Source organism: Chenopodium quinoa, unplaced genomic scaffold (genome assembly GCF_001683475.1).
Source record: "Chenopodium quinoa cultivar QQ74 unplaced genomic scaffold, ASM168347v1, whole genome shotgun sequence".
NCBI lineage: Eukaryota > Viridiplantae > Streptophyta > Magnoliopsida > Caryophyllales > Amaranthaceae > Chenopodium > Chenopodium quinoa.
The window spans coordinates 1,076,099-1,099,784 of NW_018744501.1; the positions used below are offsets into that span (position 1 = coordinate 1,076,099).

The 23,686-nt window shown below is 33.7% G+C and overlaps 2 protein-coding genes across 3 annotated transcripts; both read right to left on the reverse strand.

The window, feature by feature from the left end:
* Positions 1-166: 166 nt before the first annotated feature.
* On the reverse strand, positions 167-8,463 carry LOC110697813. 2 transcript variants are annotated; one of them, XM_021875207.1, is made up of 3 exons: positions 7,913-8,463; positions 7,416-7,808; positions 167-812 (listed from the first exon to the last, which is right to left on the reverse strand). In XM_021875207.1, the coding sequence occupies exons 1-3, from the start codon at positions 7,967-7,969 to the stop codon at positions 552-554; spliced, it is 711 nt and encodes a 236-aa protein (XP_021730899.1). In that variant the 5' UTR covers positions 7,970-8,463; the 3' UTR covers positions 167-551. The 2 variants fall into 2 exon arrangements, with proteins under 2 accessions (XP_021730899.1, XP_021730900.1); XM_021875208.1 differs by having other exon boundaries at positions 7,416-7,803; positions 7,913-8,444.
* Positions 8,464-13,987: 5,524 nt separating this feature from the next.
* Positions 13,988-23,391, reverse strand: LOC110697814 (4-hydroxybenzoate polyprenyltransferase, mitochondrial-like). The gene is made up of 9 exons (XM_021875209.1): positions 23,134-23,391; positions 21,955-22,528; positions 18,779-18,914; positions 17,800-17,921; positions 17,199-17,268; positions 16,944-17,093; positions 16,529-16,664; positions 16,321-16,417; positions 13,988-14,796 (listed from the first exon to the last, which is right to left on the reverse strand). Exons 2-9 carry the CDS (start codon positions 22,359-22,361, stop codon positions 14,727-14,729), a joined length of 1,188 nt encoding a protein of 395 aa, XP_021730901.1. The 5' UTR covers positions 22,362-22,528; positions 23,134-23,391; the 3' UTR covers positions 13,988-14,726.
* Positions 23,392-23,686: the final 295 nt, after the last annotated feature.

The window sequence follows — 23,686 nt, forward strand, 5'->3', positions numbered from 1 at the left end:
CGTTTGGGTGTATTCAAATTCATTCAAGACTCAGTTTGGTACTTGTTCAAGGTCATATTGACATTATTAGTTAATTTAACAAATTTTATTATAAACACTTACTTCTTGATTAAATACAAAATAGCCTATAACATCTTCTCGGCTCCTCATGTAAATAGATCTATGATAGTGTAAGGGAATCATAAATTCATCTTCATGAAACAGATTTATTACATACTGTAGTTCCCGTTTACCTATGATCGCAAGGTTTGCAACCTCTACATCCACACCTTTTGAAAGTTAAGCTGAATGCCATTGCAGTCTCCTAAAAATACGTTGATTCAAGATCTGAGCATCCATGAGCAAACGAGAATAAACAGATATAAGTTGGAAAAAGCGCATCCATTAGTTACACCTGTGTGACATATCTTTACAGATTATCAACATATGGACAATTAAGAACTGCAGCAACCTCTTTCCGCTATTTCTCTTTCCTTCAATATCCACACAAGGAGGAGACAAGGGTGGAGATGGACAGGCAGCAATAAAGACATAATAAGGAAGAGAAGAAGCTAAACATTATCTATCCTCTCAGCAATTAGATTAACAGCAGCATTGGCAGAAGAGAAAGCTCCATGAAAGCTTTCCTGGTAGGAAATAGATTCAAGTTCTCGGACCATTTTCAACAAAATTTCACCCAGATCAGTAGTCTTCTGCAATAATGACTGGTAATAAGAGTTAGCAGCCACTCTACTGATGTCAACATTAGTTGGTTCAGGACAATATTCATCATCTAACCACTTATGGAGTGACACTCTAAGCCACTCTGATTCCTGAAAAAAAATGAAAGCAAACTTCAGGATTAAAACAAAGATGAACACGACACATAGTATTTTAAAGGAGGGAAAAACACTGGTAAGTTAAAGGACGCTATGAATCAGATTGTTGAAGTGATAAGGTCAAGAGAATTGAAAAAAAAGTAGAGAGATAAAATGAATTTAGTTGCAATGTTCAGCTAAAATACAGCGTATGTAGCCAAGTTTATTAAAGAATAGACAATAGGAAATGAACAACAAACACAGGCAAAGTATTAGCAACAATCAGATACATTTTCACCTTACTATCTAATCCAAAATTCCAAATATACAGCAGTGCAAGAAAATTTTTAAATTGGAATGAACTCTGGATGCAGATTATAGAGGTTATAGCAATGAGTCTGTGTGTGGTACTGTACGTATGTCCCATGGACCTTCATAAAAATGCATTTGCAGTCCATACTATGTGTATTTCACCTTTTCTTCTTTGGTTCTATCCGGACTCATTATCACCTGAGGGAAATCATTGTAAGAGGCACAAGCAAAATCATTACCATTACCTATATGTATAAACCTAGTGCCAAGCTGTTCAGAGCAGAATAAAAACTGGAAAGGCCAACACCCCATGCATACTCTATCTGTAGACAATTTACTAGTTGCCTTTTTCTCCTATAGTCCTATGTCTTTCCTCCAGCTATCAAGTGAAGAATTGGGTCGAAAACAATCTTTTTGTCTCTCTCACCCCCTTAACATAGCATCACCACCACCTCCCTTCCCTCCACAAGGAGGACAGAGGTCTTTCTAGAGTCCTTTACATAACCCCCTCTCTGCATTTTATGAACTTTTCATCCACAAAGACAGATCCACCTTTTCACACAATGCATAGGTGTGAAAAGCGAAAGCCCAAATCACTTCTTATAGACAAAAGAAAGCCTCTCAAGTAAGCTAACAAACTTGAGGAAAAGTCCTGACTTCTAATGGGTTCAGTAACCAAACTACGGAGATCATTCGAAAATTACTGCTATCCTGTCACTCTGTCAATGACTGAACTATAAGTCTACAAAATAAAAAAGGAAAATTTAGCATGAATAATCCAACCGTTAGCTAGTTCTGCCAAAATAATCTAACCTTTAGATTAACCCTGAACAATCCCACCTTTACCTATTATTCTCCCACACCGCCCCCTGCAGGTCACATACCCCCTATGATTGGTTGCCAAGCCATGTGTCAGCTTCTTATTGTTTTTTTTTTTAATTTAAAACTTAATTTTTATAAAAAAAAAAATCCCAAAAAATGAAAAAGAATAAAAAAATAATAATAATAAAAAACCGAAAAAAATGAAAAAAATAAATAAATCAGAAACCCCACCCTTAGCTTCCCACCATCAACCCTATCGTCAATCCACCATTATCCATACCGCCACAGCCCCACCGTTGATCCACCATCACCAAAACCCATAGCAACACCCCCTCCTGCCTCCACTTCCAAAACCTCCCTTTCCCCATTTTCCTTCTCTCACCCTTCGTGGTGGTGATTGTGGTTCATGATGATGGAGGAAGGATGAAGGAGGTGGCTGTCAGGACAAAAATCTAGGTGTGTCGGGATTTCGGCCGATTTCGAGGTGGTGATTGTGGTTCGTGGTGATGGAGGAAGGAGGAAGAAAGGTGTTCATGGAGGGGGAGGAGAGGTGGTCATGGAGGAAGAGAGAGAAAAACCTGGTGGTCTTTTTTTTAAAAAAAAAAGGAAAAAAAAATAAAATTACATGATCTTCGAATAACCGATCACTTAGGCTCGGTATGAGAGAATACATATCAAAGGTGGGATTATTTAGGGTTAATCAAAAGGTTGGATTATTTTGGGATAAATAGTGAAGTAGCGAAAGGTTGGATTATTCATGTTAAATTTTCCAATAAAAAAAGACAACTAGATATACAAAATATGGATCCTTTGTCACATCTAGTATCCTATCATGTATCCCATCTCTTCTTACCTTAACTGATCCCACTATTAAATGAATGGCAAGTAAAGGTTTAGGGCACGCAAAAAGAGGAGACACTAAATGCAATCGAGTATCTATACTACCTAATATTAGGGAGCTGATACACATACAATTGTTGTATGTGGTCCCAACATACAACAGCAATAAAAATTCGCCACATCGACAGTGTCCAAAAAAAATAAGAGGGAAAAATTGGGGGGAAATTATTCACCCACTATGGCGCCATATCTCAACGTGAGTGGGAATCTTGTTGGGTGAAATTGTTGGCGCCATGTGCATTAACTACAATAATGTTTTTTTTTTTCCTGAAAATTTAACTCATGAATATAGGATAATATTCCAGCATTTTTCTTCCCTCCCCAACATTTTTACAGTTAAAAAAAATTGCTGGAGAAGATGACAAAATCCACTAACACCGGCGAATTTTCCGATTAAGTATCAAAATACTTGAATTCGCAAGCTTGTTCAACCCAAGTTAAAGAAAATCAATTTTGTTCAACAATCAACCATGCTCGATTCAGTTTTTAATTTTATTTAATTTTGCTTTCATCCACCATGTATCTAGGTTTTCAGATTAGGATCAAAATTCATGTACAAAATATAGATTTAGTTAAAAAATTTGAGATCAGCAGTCTTGTTTAGGCTTAAGTACGCTTTTGAGGCTGGTCTCCGTACTCTAATCGTGGAACTTTGTTGACCTTCTACAAGCAAAATCTATTGACTGCTCTGCTACTTAAGTGGTCGTGAATGACATTCTAGCCTTAGCTATGACTTTTAATTAATGTTGCTTTTATTTTGCTCATAGAACTTGTAATAAAGTGGCCCATTTTATGGCCAAAGTAGCTTTATCTTTTGGGGAGGATTTGATCTGGATGGAGGATGGTCCTCACTGCTTTGTCAAACAAAGCTCTCTGGTTCGGTTATTGTAAAAAAAAAAAAAAAAAGTTAAAATATTTCTGTATATATAAATAATCATGTCATTTTTTTCATTTCTTTAGCTTTTGACGAAATTCTAAACTCCCGTAGAACTTGATTAATAAATCATATGTCAACAATTATATCTAATATACATGTCATGATATGTAGTTCTTGCGACATCCTTGTCTCATCCAATGTTTGTTATTTTTTTTAGTAACAGTAACATTTTCTTTAGTAACAAATGGCTAGTAAAATCAATAAAGAAACATTCTTAATTAATTCGTTTAATTATATTTACTAGAGTGTATACGTGCTAACGCACGGGATATACATGCATATGATTATATGTAGTATGTATATTTAGAAAGAAAATAGTATAAGTGGAAGTTATAGAAAAGATTTTTTTTTTTTTTTTGAGAAGTGGAAGTTATTTAACGGTTATTTGGGAAAAAAAAAAAAGAGCGCTTACAGCAGTGGAAAACTCTTCACCCAGTGAATATCCAGCTTTAATTGTAAACAAAGCTGTGCTTTTGTTAAATATTGTGTTCGAACATTTCGCCAAACATTTTTGAAATTGTAAAGTATGTACAAATTTGTCACAATAAATCACATGGGATTGGACCTAGGCTAAATTATATGCTTAAGCTAAGGAAGGGATTGAACTTGAAACCATGTACGATTTATTGTATTTTTATTTTCATCATTGTTAACCAAAATTGCAGAATTACAAACAAATATTGCGAGATTCACCGTGTAACATTTTGCAAATTTATTGTATCGGCCTTTTGTGATGTATTAATAAAAGTAGTTACAAATCAATATGGTTCAATTACTAGAAAACACGCAAACATACTAAAATGCCACATTATGGGGGAGTTACAATTTTAATACTTTGCAAATTTAATATATTATTTTATATCGACATAATTTGATCTTATTCATAGGTGTTAAAATTAAAGACCAATTTCGTTCATTACTCAATTTGTTACTTTTATTTGAGGAAAATAACCTAACTTTAATTACTTATTTTTTTGTATTCATGATATTTTATTTTGCACTCGAAAAACTTTTTTGTCAAACTAGTATTGTGAAATATTAAAAGACAGTATAATTATTTGTAACATTTGTCTGAATTTTGTAATTTTAAATGAAATTTGATCGTGATCTAATTCGATGCTTACTATTGTGTGAAACTACTAACTTTAGCTATTCAACTTCATTTCTAATTAGTTTCCAATGATTATGTCTATTTCACATCATTGATCAAAATCTCTATACATTTGCCGCCTACTTCTCTTAAGACATGACACTAATTTAAGCAAAAACCACTACATACACATATTTAATGTCGCTTTAAACACTAAAGATATATGTTTGTTACCCATTACAATTGTAATGGATAGTTAAAATTGTAATGAATAATTAAATTGAACTAATTGATACTCATATTGAAATAATCAATTTATTGCTAAATAGTTGTTTACAATTTATTTTTTGTTAATTTTGTTACTAGAAAACTGCATTTATAAAATATAAATTATTTATCACAACATTTTAGATACAATATTTGTTGTTGTCGTTACTAAACTTATTGTAAGCATTTAAAAAAAAAATAAAAAATAAAAAAAATAAAAAAAGGATAGTGGGAAAAATTTTGAAAAAAGGGAAAATTATGCACTTAAGAGGGATCGAACTCGGATTAATATAACATCACTGCAATTTTATATTCATCGTAAGTAACTAAGATTGCAGAATAAACACCATGTTAATAATTGCAAAAATAATATTAATATATGTGCTTACCGAAATTTTGTGCTTGTGTTACTAAATAATTTACAATTTAGTGCAATTATTGATATTGTTTACAATTTAGTGCTTGTGTTACTAAATTGTAAATAATATTGATAGTGTACAATTTAGTGCTTGTGCTTACCAAAATTTAGTGCTTCGTGTTACTACTTGTTTTTGAAATTATTGGGGTTTCTGCCATTATAGACGACCTTAATACACCATTTTCAACCGAGGTTCTACAAATCTCCAATTTCTTTTGTAAATCAAATTTCGTGCCTTTGGATACTTCTGTGCCTTTAATAATTATTATAGTTAAAAAAAATCCAAATTCAATAGAGAACGGGGGAAATTGAAGAACACGAAGATATATTTCAATAGTTCATTGGAATATGGTAAGAAGACCCATTTCAATAGTTGAAGACTATATAGGATGAAGAATAACTCAATTAAACCAGAAAATATGTTACACAATATATTATGTAAATAATAAAACAACGATTCATATGTTAATTGGAATTAAAGTATTTGAACACCATATAATAAAAAAATCTAAAGGAGATTGCTGAACTCGTCAACTCTTGATATTGTTAGCTACACAACAATAAATTAATCCAATAAAATCGAATAATTTAAGTGGTGATGTAAATTCAAGGTTCGAAGACAAAAGTGCACCATTAACCTTCCTTGGAAAAATGAACAAACAAACCGACGACAATAGGATGGAAAGTTTTAATAAACAAAAAAATTTCATCTTTCATGGCCATCAGTTTTGCATATTTGCTGTTCATGGTGAGTGTTTTTTTTTTAAAAAAAAACACAAATAGGAAATAGGAAATACATAGTCAACATAGATAGTCATAGAAGGACTTAATTAATTATACAGCCATATCAAGTTCGAAGTTTAAGCAAAAGAGCATGGTAGGAGCAAATTCACATCCAAAACTAAATGGTTGACATGCTTAGAGCAGCCACTAATACCCACAGTAGAAAGCAAAATAAAGACTAATATATTAATATTACAAACATCCCAAAGTGCCATGAAACAGCCAGAAAAAAGATTAGTTGCCATTACACTCGTTCATTTGATGAAGAAATTCCGACAAGCTGTTTGGAATCGAAATTTTTTTTTTTTTTTTAAATAATTTCAGAAATATAATGTGTCATTGGAAATGACAAATATTTTAAATTTCAAATATTAGATTAGTTTGAAAATTCATTTGAATTTAAATGAAATTTCAAACTTAGTGAATTTAGGGGCCCAATTTATCCTCCAATGGAAAACTGTCATATCACGTTGTATGTGGATTCCACATATAATGATTGTATGTGTAGCCTTTTCCCCTAATACTATAAGACATCATAAATGTGGAAAATGGTACATATTAACAAGATATCAAAAGATGATATTGCAATCCTAGGATGTTATCAAGTGTTAGAAGCAAAATGAACCTCACTCGGTCCCATTCATTCTTATATGGAAATAAATCAAAGGATACATTCAAACTCATAACTTCTACAGTAAGAACGACGTAAGGTACTTCACCTTTATATCAAGCACAAACGCACAACTAATTGAATGACCAAAACTTAAATTCATCAATGACAATTAAAACCCAGCTAAAGTAAAGCAAGTAATTTTGATCCAAATTACCAATAAGAATAAAAAAAAACCTCAAAAATGCGCAATACATAATTACTCATTTTGCATCTTACGTCATTACAATCAACAAACAATTCAGGAATGCAAAGTTTCATTTCCGAAAAATTCTATCAACAATTAATAATTATGATTTCAACATTAATTTTCAAGAAATTAAACAAGGACAATTATATACAGTCATATAAACAGGATTAAAACGTAATAATTAAAATAAAATACACAAATAATTAGAATTTGAGGTGATAAGAATTACCTGAATAGCTCTGGAAGGTTCCAACCAATGATCAGGAACCCTAAGAACCTCAACTGAGCCAAGTGGGTCTGCTCCATTTATGGAAGAATTTCGAGAAAATCGAGAAATTTTCACCCGAAACCCTAATTGAAATTGGGGTTTTGAAGGGTAATTTAATGAACAATTAAGCGGGAATTTCGGGGGATTTAAGAAGGGAATAGAGGTTAATCTGTTTATTGTTGTGAATGGGATGATAGAGAGAGAAATTGAAGTCATTTGGCTGGAATTTGGAATTTGGAATTTGGAATTCAGCTTTAGCAATGGCGGGAAGGATGGGAATCTGGTGATGAAACAAGTACTACAGTGGTCTACTACGTATGGTCGGAAATTGTCCCAACTCCCAAGAGTACTACTCTACAAAAAAAACGAGAGAAAAATCCAAGTTTATAACCGAGATAAATAGATGGGTATTTTTGACTTTTTATTTATGAACAGTAGAAAGAATTTTGGATTTTTACACGTTTTGCTATATTAGAGCCACCTCTTTCTCTGTCCTCTAGATATTCCACCACCATCAACAATTCAATACTGTAGATGTCCGCTAGCACCACCAAACCAAAATTCCTCCCCACTACATGCACGACCACTAGCACTGCCCTGCTGCTCCAACTACACGACCACTAGCACCACCCAGCCGCTCTAACTACACTACCCCACCTACATCGCTCAAACCTAATTACGGAAACAATTACCACCTCTTTTGAGATTTTTGACCAGAAATGTTTTTGGGGTTAGCAAAAGCCTTTCCCTAAGGAGTTAGTAAGGGCTCAATTTTACTAGAGTGTCTTTTGTTCGGCCGGTCGATTTACCGTTATGAAGCAGCAAATATAGATGGGTTGATCGGCATGACCTTGGGAGGAGAGGAAAGAGAAGGAAATATTTTGGTTTGGTGGTGGTGGCCTGGAGTTGCTAGAGGAGAGAGAAATAGGGTGAGCTGTCACAAACTCACAATGAGATAAACGTTTTTATTTGTCACAGATATAAACTTTATTGGGCAAGCTCAAAATATTTGTTTTCTACCTCCGAACTTTTTTTAGTTACACGTTTTAACTTTAGCACAATTCACACATTTTTCTTTAACTGTGTTTTGTGATTTATATGTAATGAAAAAATAGTCTGAGAATTTATTAGATTCGTAATATCAACTTCTTATGAATTTTGCTTATTGGTAATGAAAGATATTAATGATTGAATTTGTGCATTGGCAAACGCAACTAAAAAAAATGTGTCGGTAAAAAAGAAACGGAGGAAGTATTACCCTAAAAAAATTACGGAGCATTAATTATCCCTACCTTATAAAAAGTTTAAGAAAACTCTTATGGATATTTATATTCCTAAAAATGTTCTTTTACATATTTGCCCTGATTTGATTTCAAAAGCCTTATAATTGTCTCTTGAATTGCCTAAATCATATCACTATCATATCACATCATATCATATCACTAATAAATAAAGTCGGTCTCGCAGCCAGGCCGCGAGACACCGACACTTGGCATTCCAGTTTTTCGTCAAGTGTCGTGTCACGTAGGAGATATATAGGTACTATTGTGGCACATGCATTTGATGCTAAGGAAGCGGATTTTAGATAGATTTTTAAGTTAAAAATGTTGTATAGAGTTTTATTATCGATATACTTCTAATATTTCGTATATAAAAAATCAATCCTAACTTTTAATAAATATCGTATAACTCGGTTTATATCCATCATAAAATTCTAAAAAGTTCTTTCAAACAAGATCCATTTATATTATATTATTTTTTATTTAAAAAAATAATAGAGAATTAGTAAAAATAAGTTTTAATCCATAAAAATAATTTTAGTTTGGTAAAAATACTTTCAGTTTAATAAAAATAATTTAAGTATGATATCGATGTCTAAATATCATGCATTATCAAAGCGGATTATATGGCCGTATTTAACATTCAAGCAAAAAGGTTTATCCTAAAATTGAATAAACAACCTGGGCATCGGGGTACAAAACTAGTCACTAATATATAAAGCCGGTCTTGCGGCTAGGCTACGAGACATCAACACTTGGCATTTCAGTTTTTCGCCAAGTGTCGAGCCACGTAGGCGACAAATAGGTATTATTGTGACACATAGGATGCTAAATAAGCGAATTTTGGATAAAAAATTTTAAGATAAAAATGTTGTATAGTGTTTTATTATCGATATACTTCTAATATATCATATATACAAAATTAATCATAATTTTTAATAAATATCTTATAACTCAGTACTATTTCCATCATAAAATTCGTTTTAAAAAGTTCTTTAAAATGAGATCCAATTATAATATATTTTAATAAAAAATTGAAAATCAGTAAAAATAAGTTTTAATCAGAAAAAATGATTTTAGTTAGGTAAAAATACTTTCAATTCAATAGGAATAATTTAAGTGCAAGAAAATATATTAAGTTAATAATAACATAAAAATCTATTTACAAGTAAAACTACAAAAAGTACACTATTATATAAATAAGCGATATGTTATCGTATGTCTAAATATTTTACATTATCAAAAGGGGTTAGATGATTGTATTTAACATTCAAGCTAAAAAGTTTAGGACAATCCGGGCATCGCCCAAGCACAAAACTATACATAATATAAAGTCAGTCTCGCAACCAGACCACTAGACAACGACACTTGGCATTTTAGTTATTCGCCAAGTGTCGCACCACGTAAGCGACAAATAGATATAATTGTGACACATAGATGCTAAGTAAGCGAATTTTGGATAGATTTTTTAAGATAAACATATTTTAATATTTAAAATTCATCTTTTACTCTATATTTCTTTTTATTATAATTTTCCTATTTAGAACTTATTAGACATTTGTATTTCTACATTGAACTCAATATCTTTTTACCTTTTAACCAGTAAATTAAATTTGTTCAACTCATGTTTAGAATATTGCACAACTACACCACATCCAACACATTTATCGTCTATATATGCAAATAGTTTTAATAAAATATTATACAAACAGACATAGGACATAAAGAACATCAATAATAATTCTTTTCAAAGGGCTAGCTATACCGCGTGCATCGCGCGCGTTGAAATCCCCAGTTATCTTAAAAGTAATATCGGTTGTTAATCTCAACCTTTAAAAGTGATTAAGTTGATTTATTTATGATTTTGCCACTTGATATGCGAATTTGTTTATCAAAATGATAAATTGGGGTTCCCTCTTATACTTTTATTAAATCAATCATTCACTTGTCTCTTGCACAATATTAAACATGAGCAGATAAAATCTTTCAAAACTTTGTGTAAATACAAATGATGCATTTTTTTTTAAGAAAAAAAAAGGGAGTATAATGATCAAACATGTTTTTTGTGGAAAAAACAAAAAATACAAATGGTGTAAACAAGAGACGAGTATAATTTTAGAACTTGTTTGGTAGAATGTAGGAAATATTTCTTCCTAAGAATTTTCAATATCCATAATCACTACTAGGAAATGTCAAGAATTGTTTGGCTTGCAAAGAAATGCTATTTCCAATGAGAAGTTCTACATACCTAGGAAGAGTAGGTGAATAAATTCCTACATTTTTTAGGAAATAGAAAATTGTCATGTTAGAGCACTTACAACAAAGAAAAATTTCTCTACTAGAACTTTTTTTTTCCCCCAAAAAAGTACCCCACCAACGAAATTTCTCAAAAAAAATTGGGAATTTTTTCTCTTGGAGAATATTTTCTCAACTTTCATCTTACTCCTATGGGCTGACTATTGGTAGGGTAGCGCGCAGGTTTTGGTCCTTTTTTCTTTTTTTTTTGATTAATTTCGTGTGGGGTCCATCAAAAAAAATAAACATACAATAATTATTCAACAGTAAAATTGCAAAAGTTGTGGTGAGATTAAATATTAGCCAATGATCTTCTTACACGTGTCATTTTTTGGAAGAGCTTTATTCTAACAGCAAAAATGTTACTGTTTTAGTGTAAAACGGCTATTTTGTACACAGTAATTTTTTTTTTTCAAAAAAAAGAAAAATTACCAACGGAAAAAAAAAATCTCTATAAGTAGACATCCATTTTTCCATATTTTGATACAGATGAAAATATCGTTTTTTACTCTTTGAATTCCGATCCTTAACTGTATCATTCAAGTGTTTAATTAAATTTTATCCCCTAAATTTTTGTGTTATTTTGTTCCCTTTTAAAAAAGTAAAAATGGATCCTAATAATCTCAATCGTTCACAAAATGTGAACGACTTTGATCCTTCATCACTTATGAATCATCCACAATTTTCTGAAATTTTCCAAATATTCCTCCACAACAACCTCCTCCATAAAAAACGACTCCACCAACTCACCGAAATTACAACCAATCTCCACAAGTCTATCAAGGAAGTAATAGTCAATTCATTAGTGATGAAGAAGAAACCGTTTCAGAGACACCACAGTATTCCCAGAGCGAAATAAGCCAATTCCAGTTGCAACAAACACCCGTGATTGGTCTGTTAAAGAAGAAGAAGCTCAAAATTGAGGCTTACTTCACAATTGCACAGACGCAATTATTGGCAAAGATAGAAAATTTGCTGACCTTTAGAGAGATATACATCGAGAATATCATGCGGCTCATCTATCTCAACCACACGAGATTCCAGAGCGGAACAAGAATATGTTGGAGACTCATTAGAGGAGGATGGCTGCCGACCTACTTATCTGGGCAAGTGTTATGGAAGAAGATGGTAAAATAACGGGAAGTGGATACAATGATAGTGATGTGGTAAAAAATGCCCATGAATTGTTTCGAAGGTCTTGTCAAAATTCACCAAGGAATTTTAAATTTCAATATACGTGGGGAAAGGTGAACGAATATCCAAAGTGGAGAAAGTTCATGAGGTGGGGTCTGAATAAGGAAGAAAGTTGATGCTGAACACAAGGCGAAAAAAGAAGTTGAAGAGAGCAGCGGTAGTGGTAAAAGAACTAGAGACGATGCTACTAGTTGCTTTGTATCTGGAGGTATAAGTCGCCCTGCTTTACGGTTCACAAGGCAAAACTTGATAATGTTGATTAATGTATTATAAGGGTATGTAATTAAGGTGGAGAGAGAATGTTTGGATAATTAATCAACCACCCACTGCCACCACCAAGACCAGCCAACACCACCGCCGCCTTCACCAACACCACCGTCTACTTCACCACCTCCACTACCACCCCCACGAAACCACCACCACAACCAACCCCACGAAACCAACCCCACCCTCACGAAAACCCACCGAAACCTACCGCCAGAACCACCACCTCCACGAACACACACCAAAACCCAGAACAACGACCACCCACCAAAACCCACCGACGGAACCACCAAAACCCACCCACCAGAACCCAGATCCACGACCACCCACCAAAACCCAAATCCACGGCCACCCACCAAAACCCATCAACGGAACCACGAAAACCAACCCACCGAAAACGACAACCCACGAAAACCAACCCACCGGAAACTAAACCCCTAACTCGAACCCAAAACCACGACCCACACCGCCTTCACCAACACCACCGCCGCCTTCAACGCGGGCCCTTCACCACTACCAGTACCACCACTACCAACCCCACCAACCCACCACCATCCTCATGAAAACCCACAAAACCGCCGGTTGAAGTTGAAGAGAGAGAAAGAAGATCAATGGGGTAAGATGAGGATGAGAGAGGAGAGAGAAAATATGGGGGAAGATGAAGATGAATGAAGATGATTTTGAAAGAGGAGAGAGAAAATATGAGGGAAGATGAAGATGAATGAGTATGGTTTTGGGTTTCTTGAATTGAAGATGAAGAGTTGATGAATTAGATTGGGGTGGTTGGGATGAAAATTGGGTAAGAATTAGTGAGTAATAAAATCCGATTATAGTTAATAAATTGTGTCTTAATTTTTTAAATAAGGGTAAAATTGACATTTGACTAGTTTTTTTTTTACTAAAAATAGAAAGAAAAAAGAAAGTTGCACATAATGTTGAGCGGATTAAAATGGCAAAAGTTGCACATAAAAAAAAAACAGAGGTAGTATAAAAATTGAAAATAAGTAAGAGAGAATATAGTGGGGTATAGTAAAAAGTAAGAAACAGAGTGATGAGGGAATTTTTTGGTTTGTTGTTGGTGGGATGAAAAAAGAAAATTTCTTTAAATATCTAATGTGGAGGAGAGGGAAAGGTAGAGAGAGAGAGTGAAGAGGGAATATTTTTTTTTTTTTTTTCTCTGATGATAATGCTTTAGTGTCAAGCAAACAAGAGCTCCATATATCTAATTCCTATGAATATCCACTTTCCATGTATTTATATATTAACACAGAAGCACTTAAAAATTGTTCGTCTATAGTGGAGCAAAATAACAAGGAAAAAGAAAAAGCGCAGCAAATTTAATTAATTGATGCATTAAATGAACCTAAAAGAAAATCAAAACAAAGATAATTGTGCAATTATATGAATAATAAATCTGAATAAAATGCATACTACAGTAATAGCTTTTGCATACCAAATTACCAATTAGTCACTACTTGGCTTGGCACATAACAAACGTGCTTGCTAGGGAAAGGCCCCTGCAGGATTGTAATTGCGAATAATCGAAACTTTATTACAGGTTATTGTTGGTCATCTCATGAATGTTGCGGTGTTTTCGGACTGCCTAAAATAAGAGAACGAAAACTTTATGGGAACATCCCCAAATATATAGATAATGGCTTAGCACCTTCATATGCTATTGGGACAAAATCTACACGTAAGGGGAGCTTGAACATGCTTTCAGCAGGGCATACCAGCCATGCTGAAAGGCGGCATGGCTACAGCTATGACACTGTTTGTTCAAGCAGATAAAGAATGGAAACAACTGTCATTAGTACCTTTATCAGAGCAATAGATGCTTCAACAAGACAAAAATGGTATGGGGATATAGGCTGCCTTTTTTTGATGTAAAACCCTGATTCAAGACTCAACAGGATAACTAATATGCTTGGGTACAAGTGTCCTGGAAAGGCTGAACCACATATTCATCTCATAACCTTTTGTAAAGTAGATAGGCTTAGAAGAACTTTCAGATGCATGCATGGATTTGAGAAATGCCCAAGAATCCTTGAAAGAACCACAACCTTTCGTGCGAAGCACCTTGGACGAATCCAAAAGGAGAGAACTAGTTTAAAAGGAGTGCCAACCATTGCCATTTCCAGTCACCTTCTTAAGGTTATTCTCAGTTCACAGAAGTATGCCTCCGCTGATAATAATCTTAAAACAGAAATGAAAGACTAGAAGACCTCTATGATAACAGCTATGAGGCCAATCTTCCAAACAAGATGCCGCTAAAGATGAGAGCGCCAAACCATTTGTTTGAAACAAACCTGACAATTCAGAAGATAAAGGTAAATTATAGCATGAGCACAGCTGCAGAAGTTTGCTATGGAATTAACTAAGGAAACATGAGTGTTTCACAGCTTCACCGGACCAAAATATATTATTTTTGAAGACAAGTTCACAATGCATGCAAATTTCAAGAATGAGAAACAAACATATGCATTTATGATGCAAAAGCATCACATTCAATGCCTAGACTATGTTCTTTGAATATTTCATCATAATTTCATAATCTTTACAGATTTTTTTTTAATTGTGAGGAGGACCCTAGTCCTTTTCTTTATACCATACGGTTCCTTATGACGATTCATGTTAGCCGAGCCCAATTATTTTGGGACTAAGGCTTTGTTGTTGTTGTTGTTGCAAGGAGGACCCTAACAGTTTTTGTTCAGTAGTCCAAGCACTAGAGAGTAGAGGGAATCCCTACCCCCAAGCACCCTCACTTGGTAGGATTTAAACCCCAAACCTCTAAGATTGAGGTAAGAACCTTACCAAGTGAGCCAACACTTGGTATGTTCTTTTACATGCATATGCACTAGTTTTCTTTTGATGCACATGTGTCCATGACCTAAACATGAAAAAAGAGTGATTTGTACTTGTCGAAAAAAGTTCACATTGCATGCAGTTTTCATACTACCCCATTAGGATCTTTTTTAACAATTGATAGTTCAATGTAGTGACTTTTATTAAACCATATATTGGCATTTACTACATCTTGAACAATACGCCCATCTTATCCAATAAATTATGATTCAATATGGCAACTGCATACCAGACAAATCAGTAACATGATGTGATCATACAGGCAAAAACATTCCTCTCAAGGGTGGAAAGGAAGTTGTGTGTGTTGAGGTTGGGGAAAGAGTGGGGGAGGGGGGGGGGGGGGAAGGGAAGGAGGCGCACAGTTACAAAAACAAAGTACCTAGGAATTATGAATAACTCCCGTTGTCTCAAAATTAACTAGCTAAATCAACATTACTCAAGGGCAATGATATTGTGGAGGAGAGAGAGAGAAACATGGATGTGTAAGTTGTCTAACTACAATGTTAGTGAAAAGGTAGAGAGAAAACTTTTCCAAAGCAATAAGATAGCTTAGCTCTCGGTCAATCCAAAAAAAAAAAAATATTATACCTGAACTCTGGAATGGAAGGAGTGGTGGCAGTCTATTAACACACTCTGTGAGTTCCATCATTATAAATTTAAAACTTTTTTTTTAAAAAAAAGCAATAGTTGGTTGGAAATTTAGAACATTCATCAGAAAAATCTAAGGATGACAAATTTATCACAAATTAGTCGTCCTTGGGCATTGACCCACAAATTCGAAGGTCAAGTATAATATTCAAAACAATTAAACATTGGTCCATAATAGCACACAATTACTCCTTCCCTGGTTCTTTGCAAATTAAAACTGCATTTGAAACTTTGTTGGACACAATACCTAGGAATCATAACCAATTCAACGAGCGTAATATAGTAAAATCAGCCATTAGTTATAAGGGATAAGAACATACTTTCTATTACAATCAGCACGACTTGACAAGTCAACCGTATAGATCTGCCATGTCATCTGCCCAGATGCAGCAGCCAAACATGCAAAATATGGCCATCCTGTAGTTCCAACAGAAGTAAAAAAAGCAAATAGCTTTAAAGTAAAATCCTATAAACTATAACCCCAAATATATAAAAATTGACAACTAAGAAACCATGAGACATGCATACCCAAATGTGCATTGTATCCACTGAGAGCGAGGCTGCATATGCTTATAATTCCAAACCCAGTGACCCATTCCTTTGTTAAGTCCCCAAACCTCAAGGCCGTAGATTTCACACCCACTTTCAGATCATCTTCTTTATCCTGCAGTAATTTACAGTTTCAAAGGGTTTGATTCTCAAGAGATTAATCAAAAAATACCTTTTAATTTACATTCCAAAAATACAAATAAACAGCTATGATTTTGACAATCAACCAATAACTTGAAAAAAAACAGGTTGCAGAAATATGGCAATTTCTTCGATTTAATTTTTCTTTAAAGGCCGCCACACTTCCATTATCAAATGCTAGGCATAAAAGCAGATTATGTCATTTGAACTAAAGATGTTACAATATTTGTGAAGAGACTCAGAGAGAGAGTACCTGATGTGCATAGATAGTATCATAGACCAAAGTCCAACAAACACCAGACAAGTACAATGGAAGGACTACAAAAGGGTCTAAACTTCCTCTGACAGCAGACCATCCCAAAAGCGCTCCCCAGTTAAACGTCAATCCAAGGTATGCCTGGGGCTGTAACTCCACAATTTCATATTCCAGAATGTCAGTAGGGAATAACATGATGTTTACAAGCAAGGACAAAGAAAAACATAATAGAATGCTTCACAATATTATTACCCAAAATGTCATCCTCTTCATAAGGGGATATGAGAAGACTAGAAGCAATGATGAAGCTCCCAGAATGCGGCTGTTGATAAATGAATGTCAACGCACTGATGTTCAATCAAACAGAGAGTATATAAGCATGAAGATATACTGCAAATATTCAGTTCAAAATATTATAATATAATCATTATCAACTTAATCTTGTTTTATTATTCACAATGTAGTTCAAGAACAAAAAAAGTTCATTTCTTTTAAATTTTTAGCAAAAATGTTTTACACTACGTCACTACCCCGAAAAATGCAAGTAAAACGAACTTTTTAGTCATATCCTTGTAATGCTTTAACTACAAACTAAGCACCAAATTTGGTTGAAACATTTATTTGGCTCATAACTGCTTCATATATGTTAGCTAGCTTTTTTCAGTACACATTAACTAAACTTGATTGATTAAATAGGGTTCAAAAGTTATCCAAACTAGCCATTTCTGTAATGCTTATGAAATGTATCGTCAAATTATATAACACTGGCAAATCCTTTTCATAGCAGGTGATTTTGGAGCAGAGTGAGCTCAATCATTTTATCTTAGTTCAGAGCAGAAATAACAGAGCTCACCTGTAATTATTCAGCTGAAGGAGAATTCCGAGACCCAATAGAAGTTGTACACCAAGAAAGGAAATCCCTTGAAATGGAGTCAAAAGACCACTAGCAATTGGTCGTACCTTAGTACGTTCCACCTGAAAACAAAAATTTCATTCATTACAGAGGATTGGCATTGAAGAAAACTTGTAGACATCAACAACAAAAGGGACATTTTCCAAAATCGAACCAGTTAAAACAAATGTCTAATAAAATAAAATCATGAGTTAAACTATCGCAATGAGCATAAAACTGAGCCCACTCTGCTCCAAATAAACTCTAGTCCTAATTTGATATTCTGATCCTAGTTGTGAGCGGTACTATTCACAATGAAAATAGCAATCCCAAAACACATGCTCCTCCATGATAAACAACCAAGTTCGATCACAAAAAAGCACATTGAATCTAATCGAAACAATACATTACAAAAGACCCTTAAATTAAAATAATAAAGCAGCTCCCTACAAGTTAGATCTTATTATCACTCACATGATTGTTTAAAGCAGACTATACTTTTCTTTCCCATTAATAGAGAGGCATCTAAGTATGGGAAAATAAAAATTTAACATTGCATCATCATCTTACATTCATATATACTTGAAAGGATACCAAATCAAAAACAGATAAAACATTGACACAGGTTCAGAAGATAGATACTGCACATAGGGAGCATAATCGGAAAAAGGTTGACATGGGGAGCACGGGGTACATTCTGCACTAAACCAAATATTGATAGGGACAGAGTCCAGGATACTCATGTCATGTGAATTCAGCAATTTAACATCCAAACAGTTCAGTCTAGCATAAGCTTTGTTGAATCCTATTTAGTATACCATCATACAGGATTTTAATAAATAATACATCTGTGAGGGAAAATAAGAACGATGACCTGTAAATGATTCTATAATATACGCAGATAGATTCATGTCAAACGTAGCAGAAATGAAGAATATACCTTCACATCAATATCCTGATCAAGGAGATCATTTATAGTACAGCCAGCACCCCGTAGAAGAAAAGCCCCACAACCAAACAAAGCCAGCATCTTGAAATCGGGAAGGCTTCCTGGCTCTGCTGCCATGGTAATGGACCTAAGGACCAAAAGAAAATGGTAAAGATGCCAATTTGATGTTTCATAATCGTGAATGAAAATATTGACTATTATGGTGTGGCTAATAAATTTCGTACATACAGCTAAAGCATGCAAGCTCTAGGGCTTAACACATTAAGTAAAGTCAAGGAGCAAGTCTAGACTCAACATTGTGTTTTTAAAATCCATTTGAACAGGTTTAATGTCTTCATGATAGTAAACTACATGCATAAAACTCATGAATGCAATGATTATGCCATCAAAAATATAATACCACTATACAGTTGGGGTCTGAGCATTGCAATAGAACTAGCAGCCGGAAACAATCTATAACAATGTAAATCAATCAAGAGTTTATACATAAACTTTATGTGACATCAAAGCTTGTAGTCTCCATGCATGCTCGTAGTCTGTTCACTTCCTAATGAGCTTAAGAGAACCTAGATGATGATTAATAATTTCTAATATCTGACATCACATCCTAGCACAGTTCAGCCACCTTCATTTCCCACCTCAAATATGTTGACAAACTATGCTTTGCCACTATCCTTTTAAATCGCAGGAAATAGCATAATATATTGGCATTCTATTTCTACATTTTTTTCATAAATCCTTTTGTCCCTTATGAATTTTGAATTTACCATTTATGAACGCCCCAATATAGAGTTTACACTACCTTTACAAATTAAAACTAATAACATATTTTTCCCCCATTCTCATCATCCCATCAGGCCATCAATGCTTTCTTTCTCCTTTCACCATCTCCTACTACCTTATCCCTTTTTTCATTTTAAAATTTTCATCTACAAGCTACATTTGACAACTATTCTTAGAATGTATGCCCAACCTTATCGTGAAGGTAATTGCTACTCCCTCCAGTTCTTTTTGTTGTTCCAATATAGAATTTGGCACTATTCATAAATCGAGAGAATGTTCTAAATTACTCTCAATATAATAAACATAACATAGTCATGTTGGATTTTATTTGATTAGTTTCAATGAATAGTTTATTAACATTCAACTGTTATGTTTTTTACTACTATGCAATCATAGATATTTATAGTCAAAGTAATGCATTGGAAAATGTGCACAACCAAACTAGAAGAACATCTAGGATCGGAGGGAATATAAGACAGAGAGAGTATGAGAATGTATGTATGCCTATGTATCAAAGTATACAGTATTACCACTTCCACAATCAGAAATTTCCTCTTCCAAGCTACCGACTACAATTAATCCAAAGAAAATCCAAAGATTCCAAACTCTGATTAAAGTGTTTTCTCCATATCAAGAACTCTTGCCTTCCAGTTATTCTTTTCCATAAATAAACAATTAAGTAACAGCATGATGACATTTCTTTCTCTCTGGTTTGTGTATTCGACGGCCCTAGAGACATTTTTTGTAATGGACCTAATAATGATTAGATGTACCTGGCCAGACCATACATCCAAGACCTTCATTGGATAATTAGCAAGCTCTCAATTCCTAATCTTAATGGTTTCTCATAAAATAAAACCAGCAACTTTAAATTGCCTAGCACTATTTAATATATGAGCATTATCAAGCTTAAATAATCTGAAGTTGAGTAAGTGAATGGGAAACTGGTTCTTCATCTATCTTATAATCAAACATTAATTCATTGGAAATCATTGTACTTGGCCAAGGGAGGTATAAAGGAAACAACACAGAGTATATAGATGGCATGCCTGGCAAGAATTTTATACGAAGTATAACAAATTAGTAGATGTTTAAAATGGATTGTTTGGTTGCAAGTTTGATTTATTAAATCATTTATGTTTAAAAACAAATACTAAAGATACAGAGTGTTGGGATGCTTCGTTCACATTTAAAATTCAAAATATTATGGAATACTGAATAGTATAATTGAGAATGGTATGCTTATTGGCTTATTGATGCAATGAAGTCTTGAAATTGGAAGGAATTTTTTTTTTTTTTTTTTTTTAAATTGAAAATTTAATATTTTACTTTGGTTCTGTTAACCAATTATTTAGTTCTTAATTTTGATGTCAAATTGCTTACGGAGAATTCTATAAATTTGTGAAGAACTTAAAGTCTGGGTTTTTTATGCCAAAAACAAAAGTAGCTCGTACTTTGTATATTTAAAAAAAAAAAAAAATATTGTGTATTTGTGTTATTATAATTTGAGGGGCCAATTTTTTATTATAAGCACAGGGCTTCTATATTATGTGAGACGATTCTGCTCATAATTAATACGAGTAGTTGACTTCTAACTTCTATCTCTCTAATGCAACAACAACAACCAAAAAAAAAATCCAAGATAAACTAACAAGTAGCAATTACAAGTGACTAATTAATTGTCAGGAGGTGCAATGTGCAAAAGATTCAGCCTTGTTTTTCAGTAAGTTCCAGCAAATAATATCAACCTGCTTGCTACTAAGAATCACATCCATAAAAAGTTTTCTCATTCCATATCCATACAGCAAATAATTGATCCCATCAGCTTACTATTACAAGGTAATGCCACTATCTCATTCTTAAAACATTGACTTGATTCAGATATGTCATCATTATATTTATAAATAATTCAACTGCTAACAAGTGCCACCATAGACCCAGCAGTTAGAGCTAACAACTACTAGTCTACTACAACCTCAATAATTTCTCCATGGGTAGGGTAGAGGAAAGCTCACAATGTACATTGCCGAGTGTACGAGTTTGAGGTGCAATATCACCCATGAAGGATAAAGTAATAACATTTAGACACAATTTAGTAGCTCGAGTCATAAATCTAAACCACCTAGACAACTTTCTCTTGAACCCTAAATTTTATTCATATGGTCTGATTACAAAATGTCATTTTGCATTGTAATTCTCTCTTTATGAACAGATTACAGATTGTACATTTAATAGCTGCCATATAGAAAACAACCCCTTAATAACTACAGACCAATTGTGCAGCATGTAATCCAATCATAAACAAAATCAAAAACAACGAATTCACTTAAAAATAAACTATAAATGCAATTAAAATTGAACAAATGCCAAATTAAACATCTTACCACATACATGGCCAAGCAAGTAACCAAGTACCAATAGGTTTATCTAACCGAGCCAGCTTAGCATAGGGCTGAGCACTATGCGGCAAATACAAATCAACCCAAGAAGCCTCAGTCCTTGTCTTCAACTTCAACTGATCATCATCGTCTTCTTCTTTGCCAGAATTGGCAAATTGTGATCCTTGAGGTACAGTAGAATAAGCATAGAAGAACGATTTCTGGCATAATGTAAATTGGTCCAAAAAATTGAAACTGAAATCAGGGGATTTGTAATTAGTGTTAGGGTTAGGTGTTGGGTTAGAAATGGGGTAAGTAGATGATGATGATGATGGGGAGAAGAGAGGAGGGTAGGAGAGAGAAAATGGAAGGAGCTTACGGCTGGAGCGGGAGAGACGAAACAACGCCGCCATTATGGAAAATTATAAGGTTTAAGGATGAAAATGGTGGGCTGCGATGCACAGATACGTCACTCTTCAGCCGTTTCCCGTATCAGGGATGTTTCGAGGACGGGTACAGTACAGATACGGCCGGATACATCCCCAAGGCGTACCCTTGAAAAGTGGTACGGAAAGATATTCTGAAAATTAAGTCACAATTTCAATTAAATTAAACAAACCACTATTGTAAAAAATATCCAAGTTGATTATACAAGCATAAACTTGATAATAAAAGTATAGCTAAAGCACTCATAGTGAGCTTAGCACTTAATATATACAAATTCAGGGCAAAATAAAAACTTCACTATCACAAAATATACAAACTTCAGTACTTCATTAGCCCATTATAATACGAAGTGTCATTTTCAAAAAATAAGAAATGCAAAATTATCAATTGCAAAAAAAAAAAAAAAAAAAAAAAAAAAAAAAAAAAAAAAAACCAAACTCCCTAGTTTGATAGATTAAATAACAAATCACCAATTTCACTAGCCCATAATAATATCAATTTCAAAAAATCAGAAATGCAAAATTATCAATTCCAAAAAATAAAATCAAAAACCCAAACTCCCAAATTTGATAGATTAAATAACAAATCACCAATTTCACTAACCCTAACTCCCTAATTTGATAAATTAAATAACAAATCATCAATTTTAAGCAACATCCACACTAATTTGATAGATTAAATAATAATTTTAGCACAAAATCAACCCAACTACTCATGGAGAATAAGAAATTAAGTCACCTGAAACTGAGATGTGCAACCGGCTAGGAGTGGCTGCCGGCTGGTCGGAAATTCGTTCCGTTGTTCGAAGAAAGAGAAAGAGAGGAAGAGAAGAGCGTTTTTCAGTTTGTGTTGTGTGTGTTGTTCTGAAGAAAGCAAACTCCTATGGCTTTGTGAATGTGCAGCTTGAGTCTGACTCTCTATTGCTGGTGACCAAGTTAATCAAGTGTTCTTTTCATTTTGCTAATATTGATATTTGATTTTATTGGGTGAAAAATATTGATATTTGATAGTATGTTAGAAGATATACTTGCTCTTAGTGGTCGCTTTGGATTTTTTTACGAAACTGAGCTTTATTAGTAAACTATTTACGAATATAGATGTGTGGCCTAACTATTTACGAAATTGAGCTTTTGAGGTAAAACGCTGACTCGGTCAGCGTTTTACCTCTGCTATTATTTTGTTTTAAAAAAAATTTCGTATTTTGTGAAATACAAATTTAAAAAAATAAATAAAATGGAAATACTTAAAAACGCTGCCTTAAAACGCTGACTGAGGTAGCGTTTCATTAATA

Bases quoted from the DNA above. Each gene is read 5' to 3' on its own strand.
- LOC110697813 (XM_021875207.1), bottom strand. From the start codon at position 7,969: ATGGTGGTGGAATATCTAGAGGACAGAGAAAGAGGTGGCTCTAATATA. The intron at 7,809-7,912 runs GTAAAAATCCAA...TTTTTTTTGTAG, and splicing joins GCTCTAATATAGCAAAACGT to AGTAGTACTCTTGGGAGTTG. The intron at 813-7,415 runs GTAATTCTTATC...ATTTTTTTTCAG, and splicing joins AACCTTCCAGAGCTATTCAG to GAATCAGAGTGGCTTAGAGT.
- LOC110697814 (XM_021875209.1), bottom strand. From the start codon at position 22,361: ATGGCGGCGTTGTTTCGTCTCTCCCGCTCCAGCCGTAAGCTCCTTCCA. The intron at 17,922-18,778 runs GTATATTCTTCA...TTTTGTTTTCAG, and splicing joins ATCAGGATATTGATGTGAAG to GTGGAACGTACTAAGGTACG. The intron at 14,797-16,320 runs GTATGTTCTTAT...CTGAATTGTCAG, and splicing joins CGTGCTGATTGTAATAGAAA to GTTTGTTTCAAACAAATGGT.